This window comes from Micromys minutus (assembly GCF_963924665.1).
Source record: "Micromys minutus genome assembly, chromosome: 11".
NCBI lineage: Eukaryota > Metazoa > Chordata > Mammalia > Rodentia > Muridae > Micromys > Micromys minutus.
The window spans coordinates 17,969,995-17,982,268 of NC_137980.1; the positions used below are offsets into that span (position 1 = coordinate 17,969,995).

Genomic DNA, 12,274 nt, shown 5'->3' on the forward strand with positions numbered 1-12,274 from the left:
GTGCCGGGCGGCGAAGAAGCCGGAACGGTAATTCCACCTGGGATGGGGGCAGAAGTGCCAGGGCGGGCAATGTGAACCGCCAGGGAAGAGAGCGGTGCAGAGAGTACGGCTTTCGGACCAAGTGACAGAGTCCGTGCGCCCGGCTCCATACTAGAAGCGGCGCCCACAGAGTAAGACCTTGGGGCCGATAAAGAGATAAGCCAGATTTCTGTTTTAATATTTACTGCAACGGGCAGGGCTAATGAGTAAGGTGAGAGGTAGGACGTTGAGGAAGGGGAAAGGTAGGAGGGGCGTGCGGACAGGGGTGAGCACTGGCCTGAGATGCAGTGAGACTCTGCAGCCCGGTACATGTCGCAGAGTTCCTGGGAACAGAATCGAGAAGAGGGACAGAGACGGAAAGGAGGCTAGGTGGTCTGGGATAGCCTACAGCTCCACACAAACATAAAAACAACGTTGAGAATAAGCGTCAGTCTCGCCCTGCACACTCTTGCATGGTACTCACTGCACACTCAGTACCCACATTTATCCTGCTTGAAACACTAGGTTAAGTACTGGGTGGTGGCACAGGACTTTAATCCCAGCGCTTGGGAGGCAGAGGTAAGCGAATCTCTGAGTTCAAGGCCGGCCTGATCTCCAAAAGTGAGTTCCAGGACAGCCAGACCTACAGAGAAATCTTGTCTCTAAGAACCAAAGAGTAAACAAGTACTAGCTAAGCAGGGGTGGTGGGTTCGGGCCTGCAATCTCAGCACTCGAGACTAGAAGAGAAGATCTCAAGTGCCAGGCAAGTCGAGGCTCCATAGGGAATTTCAGGCTAGCTTCGGTTACAGGATGAGACTCTGGCTCAAAAACAAGCAGAAAACAACAGTAAGTGCTCTTAAAAGCTATGTCACCCATGATAACCCTAGGAGTTGAGCCTTATATCCCCTACTCTATACACAAACAGATCAGTAACTCCGTTAATAACAGGGAAGAGGCGAAGACAGGGCTTGAACATAGGTTTCCCAGAGTTCTTCATATGCAGAATGGACCAGAGGCAGGAAAGGCTGCATAGAACAGCTGAGCGGCTATCTGGGAGGGAACCAGGGGACAAGGTAGCACTGTGAACATCCCGTGGAGGTAACCTGAGAGCTAAGAAGGCTTCGAAGGTCTCCTCTGCTTAGAAACCAGCTTCTCCCTCAAAGCAGAAAGCAAGAGCAAAGACATACCATCCTTCACCTCAAAGTGGTCGGCAGTCTGGCCAGGGCCACCTGCCTTGCTGGGGCCCAGCTTTTCCTGAGGATGAAGCGGCCTCCTTGGCCTGGGCTAGGTAAACACAGAGCCAGTCACACTCTGAGCCCATGTCTTATCGGGCATAGCTCAGGTCACATCCCTCCTTTTGAGTTAATACCACAAATAGACATGGCTTGGCACAGCCAGAGGAAATAACATTCACAGAAAGGGAAGAAAATGCAGTGGGAGATAGAGAGAACTTTCTTGTCGGATTCCAGCACAGAGGCCTGGTGTCTGTTCTGCCAAAGCCAATCCAAACTCCAGAAAAACCTCAATCAGTAAAAAAGGATTGACTTTGAAAAACAAAACAAAACAAAACAAAAACCATAAGATCATTCTGAGACAGGGGAATGATCCATTTTCTTAACATCCCCAAGTGGTGGCAGCCGCAGCAGAAGCCAGCGTTTCCCAGACCTGAGAGTCCTACTGAAGGCACCCCAGACACCTGAGACTTAGAGACTTACAGTAGCCAATCTGATGATTTTAAAAACAAAGATTTTGCTTTGTGCAGGGGCCTCAGTGACTTTCTAAAATTTGACCGCCTGGATTTTATTTCCCATGATTAAGATTTAAAACAAAAAAACAGCCAATGTTACCCCCAAAAAGAATCCCTTCCTTGTGAAATATCCCATCCCCAGTGTGTCTCTGCCAGGGGCACTCGTGCAATCAGCTTCACAGCCCCAGCACCCAAGCCCGCGTTGATTGGACTCACTTCCTTCTGCTGCTGCAAATCGGCGTTCTTGCTGAGAAGAAAGTTGACTAGGGCTGTGTGGCCGTTCCGGATCGCCATCTGCAAAGCGCTGACATTGAGCTGCAATGAATGAACAGATGGGGGAGGGGGGACCCCATTACGATATGCGTGCTGTTTCGTATTTGGTAAAGTGTGTAGAACGAAATAGTACAACCATTCAAAGAAGGAAATCCGACGTGTTCTGATCAGTCTAAAGTCTACCATTCCGACGTGTCTTCTACTGCCGTGTCACGTGACCTGTCTGGTTCTCCAGAACTTACCCTATTGAGATGAGATGTGGAAGCGGTCACATCAGGACGTGGAGATGTTGTGGGGGCGGAGCCCTCATGAAGGGGTCCCTGCTGTTGTAAGAAAGGTCAGGGCTCCTCTTTCAGTCATGGGGAGGCATAACAAATGGCTGCCAGGGAAGCTGGTAGAACCTGACAGTTAGCACCCAGGCTCTGTTTCCAGTTTCCAACTACCAGAAATAAATGCTTCCTGCTTAAGTCACCCAGCAACTGATGTTGTCGGCATCGGCGTTGTCAGCGTCGTCATCATCAACATCATCAGCACAGCAGCCTCACCTAAGACCCTGAGACGTTATGACTCAGGCACACATGAGTTAAAATCCTGCTCCCAGAACCACTGTGGTCCCCGGCAGATACTTTCCTTGAGTTAAGTGACTGGCATTGACCTCAGAAAAGCCCCAAATGAAAACACAAAGAACAAAGCCCACAAATGACCTCAGTGGCTTCTGTCTCCTTCCTCCGTTTATCCCAGGCTCTCCTCTTGGCAGAAATGGCTGCCATGCTTAGCAGGAACTCCACCTATGCAAAGTGTTACTTTTTTTGGTCCTTTTACCCGATTCCTTGCACAACTCTCAATCACTCACATCTACTGCCCCTGGCCACTCTCCAGGACCTAAGCACCCTCACTTGGCACCTGAGCTAAGCAGTGCTCAGCTCAGAAGTGTGCCCTACTCTTGCTTAGCCTCCAGTTAGTCTCCAGGCAGCCTACTGTGAGAACCGACAACATAAGCCAGTGCAGTAATGATGGTTGGTTATAAGGTTGCCACAAAATCTATTCAGGTCCTCCGGATAAGGGCATTTCTGAGAACTGCTTCCCTCCAAGTGGCTGAGTTAGTGTCCCCTGACCTATTTGCCACTCCTCTATTAACAGCTAGGACTCATTCTTTACTCCCTCAAGTCTAGGTGGACCTGCAACTGCTTTGACTAATGGATATGGCAGAAATAATGAGTCTGTTCCAGGCAGGGCCCCAAGCCACCTAGCCACTTTCCGTCCCTTGCTTTCCTGCTTCCGATGCTTGTAGCACTGCCTCTTAGGGCCAGGTGTCAAGCTATCCAAGGGTGACCCTGATATAGAGGCCACCTGTGCTCCAGGTGACCTCCCAGCTGAGAGCTGGCAACAACTTCCAAGGACGTGCATAAGCCATCTTGGCTATCTAGTTCAAATAAAACATTACGTGACCAAAACCCTAGTCAACCTCTAACTAGGTTGTAAAAACACACACCAAGAAGGATTATCTCAGAATAGCCCACTGTGAACGTTTTCAGAATCAAAATAGAATTCCTTTTGGTCAGTCCAAATAAATGAATAAATGATACCAGGAGGTTCTAGAAGAGGGCTCTGGTGTACATATAACTAATGATGAGAGTTGCCCTAGTTACTTTCTATTGCTGTGACAAGACACTGTTACCAAGGCAACTCACAGAAGAGTTTATTGGCTTAAGATTTCAGAAGGTGAGTCCCTGGTCATCACAGCAGGTAGGCAGACATAGCACTGAAGCTGTAGCTGAGGGCTTATGTGTTGAAGCAACAACCATATGGCAGAGAGAGAGAGATGACTGGGAAAGGTATGGGTTTTTGAAACCTCAAAGCCCACCCCTAATGTCTTACAACAAGCCACACCTCCCAATCCTTCCCAAACAGTCCCACCACCTGGGGACTAAGTATTCAAACATATGAACCTATGGGAGCCATTCTCTTTCAAACCACCACAAAAAAAATTATTTACAAAAGACTCTCAGGACAACATTCTTGCACAAAAGGAAATCAGACTACTGAAAACAAAAATCCTGGAAGCAGGGGGAAAATGTCTCAGCTCTTGAGAGCACATTCTGCTCTTACAGAGGATTTGAGTTTCGTTCCCAGCACCTATGCAGGTGGCTCACAATGCCTGTAAGTCCAGCTCCAGAGATCTGACATCTTTTTTTGGCATCCACGTACAGTTGCACTCACATATATGTACCTTGTCAAACATGCACACATACATATACATGCATATGAAAGTTAAAAATAAATCTTAAAGAAACATTACAGCCGCAAGGATATCAGCCTAGCAACTTCCCGTTGAATCACGGACCCAAGAATCTTGCTATTAATCCAGATGGTCAACAATTTTATTTTAAATATTGTAACTAAACCTCCTCAGTCTTGATCTTAAAATTGTCCTTTGGCCATGATGTTCTTGAACAAGCTTATAGGTCATACACATGACCTATGACAACATTGCATTGTCCACAAACTTAATCCTCAGAGACTCTTGTATGTTGAGATTGACACACCGTGAGAGGTAACACCACACGGGTGCATTAAGCCACAGAGCCTTGCTTGTTTGTTGTGAAGCAATAGATTAGCTAAACAGAGGGTAATGGCAGTGGCCAACTGAAAGCGAGCATGGACTGGTGCTGAAGGCTGTGTGGCCTGGCTTAGAAGGGTCACCAGTACAGGCCTGTTTATCTCCATCTGGAGAAACAGTATAGCCACCTACATTTGTTTTCTTTACTGCTTCTTTACAAGTTGCTGCTACAAACTTAGTGTCTGAAAAACAAACTCAGACCTGGGCCCCCTACACATCTGTAGCAAATGTGCAGCTTGGTCTAGAGGGGGCAATGGGGGAAGGGTTTGTAAGGATAGAAATGGGAGGAGAGAAGGAAGGAAGGCTGTGATCAGGATGTAAAGTGAATTTTAAAAATACATCTTTTTTTTTTTAAAAAAAGAGATTAATTATTAAAGTTGACTGGTGAATCATTAAAAATGTTTTTAAAGTATCATCATGGGCTAGAGAGATGGCTTAGCGGTTAAGAGCACTGACTGCTCTTCCAGAGATGCTGAGTTCAAATCCCAGCAACCACATGGTGGCTCGCAACTATCTGTAATGAGATCTGATGCCCTCTTCTGGTATGTCTGAAGACAGCTACAGTGTACTCATATATAATAAATAAATAAATCTTTAAAGTATCATCATGCCAGGTAATCTGATATGTGTTTCATTGAGCCAAATTCTATTCTGAAGGCTGCTGAGAGAACTGGTTTTCAGATGCCCAAATACATTGGCTTATGACTCCCTCTCTCCATCTTCAAAATCTAGTGGTGTTCAGTTGGTCCTTCCTGTTCCCCCCTTCACTTTAACAGACTCTTATGATCACATAAGACTCTTATAATCTCATAGGAATGAGCTGATCTTGCCATATAACCACGTGTTCACAGGTTTGTTGGACCGAGATGTGGCATCTCAGAGCATGAGATCCCCTCCTACCTCTTTCCTTTAAGTCACAATACTTCTGGAGAAATAAATAGCACTTTATTCATTCCACAAACATGATCAAGCACTCATTATGTGACAAACTGTGTCAGGAGGATATATTTGGAATCATATCTACTAGATGCCTGATATAAGATTCCAGGAGGGTAGACAACAGATTGATCCATGGCTTGGTGAACTGGTAGTTGGTATATCAGTAGCTTTAGAGTAAACTCTATTTGACAGATTCTTGGTGTTACCAAGAAAAAAACACTGCCTGGTTGTTGTCAGCTACAATGGAAACTTAAAGAGCCATGGTGGCATACACCTTTAATCCCAGCACTTGTGAGGCAGAGCTAGGTTTGTATCTCTGTAAGTTCGAGGCCAGCCTGGTCTACAGACCTAACTCCAGGACAGTCAGTGTTACACAGAGAAATCCCAACTGGAAAGCAAAACAAAACCATAAAGTAAACCAAGACAGAAAAAGCCGACGAGGTATGTTGTATTGAATGACCAAGAATGCATTTTGAGGTAAGGTGACATTTAGACCGAGATTAGAATGACAGAGGTGACCCTGGGAAGGTCTGAGGCCATTGGTTTCTGATTTAAGAAACTAATGTCTAAAGAACTCAAAGCCAGTGTTCTGTGGTAGAAACTGTAGGGCTTTGTAACCTTCTACCCACCCATACAAGCACAATGTGCATGGCCTATGGGTTTTATAAGAAATAAAGAGACATGTGCAACTATTTTATTTCCTGTGTATGTGTGCTTTGCCTGCATGTATGCCTGTACACTATGTTTATCCCTGGTTCCCATGGAGACCAGATCCCCTGGAACTGGATCTATAGTTATGAGCCACTATGTGGGTGTTGAGAATCAAACACCAGTCCTCTGGAAGAACAGCCAGTGTTCTTCTGAGCCACCTCTCCAGCCCCTAGAAACGTGTAAAACTTAAGAAAAAATAATAATTATTAGTTTCGAGGTACCAAAAGAAAGCCACAAAATTGAAGTGAATAAATATTTAATTGACACGTTCCTACTTCATTGATTGTTAAATGTAATATCATAAAATATTCATTACATTTGTAAATGACTTACAGTTTTCCTTTTTTTTAACCTCCTGAAAATCCCCAAGTATATACACAGTGTTCTAAGAAATCAATCGTGTAAAAGTTAGATGAAGTTTACTGCAGCCAAATGATTAAAAATAAAAATAAAAATAAACCCACTTAGAGTAATGTTGGTAATATATATTAAAAGTGTATGGGGTATTTAAATACATTTAATAAGATATGACATAAGGCTTCCAGAAGCTTGAGTTTTTATGGTCTACAAAAGTCATTCTGGGGACTATGGCACCTGATATGATGCTGAGGACAGCCTATGGCCCACCCTGGGCAGTCTCTCCATCTAGCACAAATGGAGTAAAACTGCTTACAGCCAAATCCATGATCTTACTCCAATTATGACCTTGGAAATGACTCAGCTGTGTACTCTCTCTCTCCTTAGTGACAGGGAGATACAAGAGAACAAGGAAGACACTTTCTAGAGGCCAGAGGTTGGTGTAACAGCAAAGTAAGGTGTTTGTGTGTGACTCAACGCATCTCTACAGGTGTGAAAGCAAAGTGAGGTCCAAACCACGGGTCATCTCCTGGGAGTCTTCTCTGAGATAAATGGGAAAGTTCTGGACTACAATGGGTGCTAGGATTATTTACCTAGGAACTCTGCTAATGAACAAAGGCCAAAACCTCTAGAACTTGTGTTAAGTTTTCATTACTATCACAAAGTACTTGAGGTATGCTAATTTATAAGGAAATGAGGCTTACTTTTTTCAGTTGTGTAAAAGGAAGACCACATCTGATGGAGTGGGCTCAGGGGCAGGACTCTAGGCTGTACCATATCACTATGCTATGGTGTGCATCTCTGTCCACGGGGTCTTTTTTCCTCTTCTTATAAACTTACCAGGATACAATCAGTCAATCACAGGGCTCCACCCCAGTGAACTAATCACCTTCCAAAGGCTGTACCTCAAATACCATGGTTGGATTATCTTTCTGCCCTCGGTATTGCTCTCTCAAGGCTTTGGGGATTAAACTCCTCAGCGATTTGGGAGAAACAAACCTATTCAAACAAGTGCTCAGGTAGGAGCTGGATGTGGACTTCTGACAACTCCCACCAGCTCAGGCTCTTACTCAAAGATGGAGGATAACAGGAGTTTGCTGTTCTAGATGGGGCGAATGTGAGCGTTTGCATGTGAAAATCACTGCAAAGCCAAATCCCGACAGAGGCAGAATTAGCTAATGTAAGAAGTACGGAGGTTCAGACCAAGGAGTGAGTCTCAGAGCCCTGCTCAGCAGGGAGGGCATCCCAAGGACATTTAGTGGATGGTCTTGGGGAACACGGCAGATTTTTGCATCTTGAACTTTTTATCTCTCTTTTTAAGGATCTACCTTTACATATATTTTTGGATATAGGTATATAACTATGTCCGCGTATGGGTGCCTGCAGGAGCAAGAGGTAGAATACCGCTAAAACTGGAGTTACAGATGACTATGCACTGCCTGGTGTGGGTTGTGGGAACTGGAGTCCTCTGGAAGAGCAGACAGTGCTCTTCTCTCCGGAACCATCTCTGCAGCCGACATATTCTGAATTCTTACTCTATGTTTGTTTGTTGCACAGATAACCTTGCAACATCACTGAGCAGTAACTCACTATTTTTGATTTATATTCTCTCTTAAGGCACTTGTCAATATCTACATAAATATAACTATTTGTTACCATTTATTATACTACTTTTAATTAGTGGTCTACAGTAAACATTTTATATTTTGTAATATATTCGTCAGATTTTTTTCATTTTAATTTTCTTAAGATTTGTTTTATATGTAGGAATGTTGTTTCTACATGCAGTTCTGTGCATTATAATTTTTAATGGCATCATATTTTTTTTTCAATTTGATAAATTCGACAAATTCTTACCTGGCTGCCTTTTGTAATTCACAGCACTTGTAAGTTGTATGGCTTCTCTCTGGCCACTGATGGTAACATCAGCGTCTATGTTAAGGAAGGACTTAGATTTTTCCCCCTCCTTTTAGATTATTCTCTCATTATAATTTCCCATCCTGAGGGAAACAACAGTAACAGATTGTTTTTCAGAAGGATCTACTCGTGGCAGCAATACACAAGGGTAGAAGACATTACCATTTGGGGCTCCATATCTTTGGTAAAAGACTTGTTCGCGTGCTGTGCTCATACAGAGATTAAAATAAGAGCAACAGCAAAGTACAGAGTCTCGGAAACCAGAAAGTGTGCGGCTGTTAGTGAATGTTCCATGTAGCCACACTTTCCAAACGAGTGGAAACTTCCTGGGAGGCTAAGTCAACAACAATGACCTGAGTTCTGAGGAACAGAAATGAACTGTAGAGTTGGAGCGAGACCCTTTTTCATCATCTACTGTTTTGGGTACCATTTGCATTTTCCGCCATGAATTATTTTCATTGCAATTTGATATTAACCAGGAGGATGTGGTGCCCATTTGGAGACACAGCTACCAGCATACATTTGAATCTATGCTTAGCCATTATGATATGATTAGCTTCTTGCTCGTTCTAGATTATAGACTCTCGATCTATAAAAGTGAAGCTAGTAATGTAGTTGTGGTGGCTTGAATAAGAATGGCCCCCATGGGCCCATATAGTTGAATGTTTGATTCCCAACTGATGGACTATTTAGGAAGAACTAGTAGGTGTGGCCATGTTGGAGGAGGTGTGTCACTGGGAGTGGGCTCTGAGACCCAGAAGGCATGCCAGGCCCTGCTGCAGTAAATATTAAAAATGAATGGCTTATCTCTTCATTGGCCCTCAAGGTCTCACTCCACGGCGCCACTTTAGTATAGAGCTGAACACACAGACTCAGTCACTCGGTTCACAAGCCGCCTTCTCCTCCCCTGGGGATTTCTTTCCCAGATGGTTCACTCTACCAACCCTGCTGGTGAACAGCCCCGCATGTTTCTTTCTACTACCACCCCGCACAAACATTACTCCAAAGCCCGGTAACTTTTCATGCAGGTTTATATATTCAATTCTCAATCCTCAATCCCTCTATACAATAAGATTACAACCAATGGACAAAGACACAAACTGCCCTTCTATGTGAGAGAAAATGACCTACAGAAACCCTTAAAATATTTCTATCTACCTATCACCAGTTAAGTCCACCTGGATCTAGCTCCAACTTGCTTCTCTTCCTATATCCCTCCTCTTCTGTTTTCCTATCCTTTCTCCGCCTACCTCTCTACTGTCCAATCAGATATCACCCTAACATAAATCTACAAGGCCCATTCTTAGTCTTTGCCTGCTGGCTCAGATCAGGATGTAAGCCTAGTCACTGACCCAGCACCATACCTACCTGCTGCCCTCTATAATACTCATAGACTCACCCTCTGAAACTGTAAGCAAACCCCCAATTAAATGCTTTCTTCTATAAACTGCCTTGTCCACGGTGTCTCTTTACAGCAATGGGACAGGACTAAGACATAGCCTTGAAAGTTTCAACGTTTGTTAGCACCACGATTAAATACAGAAGTATTTTATATTTAGGGGCAGACAACATCCTGCCTTCTTCAGGCCCAAGGTGACCCATGGAGCTTTCACACAGCAAACTTTTCTCTTCTTTAGTATTTGCTGTCAACAATGCCATCTTGCTGTGACAGGTCCTTGCTCCTCTGTCTCATGTTCAGCCTTCCCCAAATGAATTGGAAATGTGGCATTGCTTCCAAAGAGACATTAATAGAGGCTATCGGTATGAACATTCATTCTTATGGAAAAGAGAACATACTGAAATTTTAATTCTATAAAACCCCAGCAAACCATCAATTAAGCACCAGAGTCCCCAAAAATATTCTAATCCATTCTCCCACTGTTTGGTTGACCACAGCCTAGATTCCTACTTTGTTTGGAATGTTGATATCACTTCCTCCCTCCAGGAGCAGTCGACTGCATTGTTCATGACCTCCCACAACAGCCAACATGAATGGGGTTTCTCCATTCTGAGGAAAAGAAAAGGAAGCTAAAATTAATTTCCCCTTGGCATGGAATAAACAATACTTTGAGAAACAGCAGACTTCTAGGACCTGTTATGCATGATTCTTTTTGTTGTTGTCATTACCACTACTTAGCATTCATGAGCCAACATATATATACTGCCAAGACCATACACTTTGGTACAGTCAAATCATGTAATAATCCTAGAAGGTCAGGATCCATGTTATCCTCATTAGGATAACAATTAATTAATTAATTAATTAATAAAACAGCTGATGACCAGAGCCTTTCATCTTCTCCTATCTTAGCCTACTCAGCCCAGCTAGCCTGTCTGTTCTCCTGACCAGCTCAGTCCCAGGGTACACCATGTCTTTTATGCAGGTGTGTGTGTGTGTGTGTGTGTGTGTGTGTGTGTGTGTGTCTCAACACATACACCAGAAAAATCAACACCACTATCACCACCAGCAACAACAAAAGCCAACTTTCTCTGCCAAAGTCCATTGGAATGGCAAAATTGAGATGGCGTATCACCTCCCCTGTGAAGGCTTTGATTTCTGAAATCGATTTACATGGCACAGGGAATATACAGCTATAATCAAATGTAGCCCAATACTGTATGTTTTCCTGAATGTCTTTCTTGTCTTCTAGTGTAAAAACACATATTTACTCTGTAATCAAATGGCTTTTTCTTGTTTTTTTTTTTTTTAATCAAAAAGCTATTTTTATTCCTACAATATATTCTGATCACAGGTTCTCATCCCTCAACTCTCCCCAGATGTCCCTGTCTCCCAACTCACCTACCCCCATGCCCCCTCCTGTAGAAAATGAACAGGCAAACAAAAAGCAGAATTAAAAAGAGAGAGAGAGAGACACACACACAAACAAAACCCATAAAACCACAAAAGTCTGAAACCATAATATACAAGCAAAAACCAGTCAGACAAAAAAATACTCAAACAAAGCCACATGAGACAAAAAAACATGAGTTCTGTTGCAAGATATTTGATCACACTGTGAAACTGGAGATTGTGTTGTTTAGTGGAAAAACCTGTTTCTAGTCTTGGTGTGGCTCAGCCCTGGCACGCACCTTTAGTACAAGAGTTTTCCGTTTGTTATAAACAGGACTAAGTCAACAATAGGTCAAGAGGTGGAGCAAGCAACCAGTTGACTGGGAGTGAACATAGAAAAGAACCATAGAGAATAAGAGGAAGTCAAGAAGATAGAGAGTCACACAGGAAGCAGGAGGGAGGGACACTCAGTTGGAGGGGTTTGGGAGACAGTGTGGAAGAGAGTTTTTCTTTTGGAACACTGGCTGAGGATGAAGGTCAGCTGGGTGCTTTCTCTGCCTCTCTGAGCTAGCCGACTTTCACCCTGTGGCTCCTGAGTCGAGTTGTCTTTGGTAAAATTGAATGATTTGAGATTTTGTTAAAAAACAAAACAAAAAACAGAGCTATTTTGTGTTGGCCATCTACTGCTGAGAGAGGGATCTACCCTTTAAGTGTGTTTTTATATCCAGTGAGAGTCCACTGGAGACAACTAATTTTTCCTTTGCAAGCAGTGGTCAGTTGAAGACAGCCCCTTGGTTAGACTTCTCCCTCTCAGCGCTGGGACCCCCATCTGTCTTAAACCTGTGTAGGCCCTGTGTGTGCTGCCACCATCTCCTGTGTGTCTGGAAGACAGTGTTCTTTG

General features: G+C 43.7%; 1 protein-coding gene across 1 annotated transcript in view; it reads right to left on the reverse strand.

The window, feature by feature from the left end:
- The window catches only part of ANKDD1B (ankyrin repeat and death domain containing 1B), a gene marked incomplete at both ends in the record, with an annotated part of 49,135 nt that overhangs the window by 15,485 nt on the left and 21,376 nt on the right, over positions 1 to 12,274 (reverse strand). The window contains 2 exons of the mRNA XM_080924821.1: positions 1,982 to 2,080; positions 10,492 to 10,590. Coding sequence (XP_080780947.1) covers positions 1,982 to 2,080; positions 10,492 to 10,590 — 198 coding nt within the window. The remainder of the gene's footprint in view (positions 1 to 1,981; positions 2,081 to 10,491; positions 10,591 to 12,274) is intronic.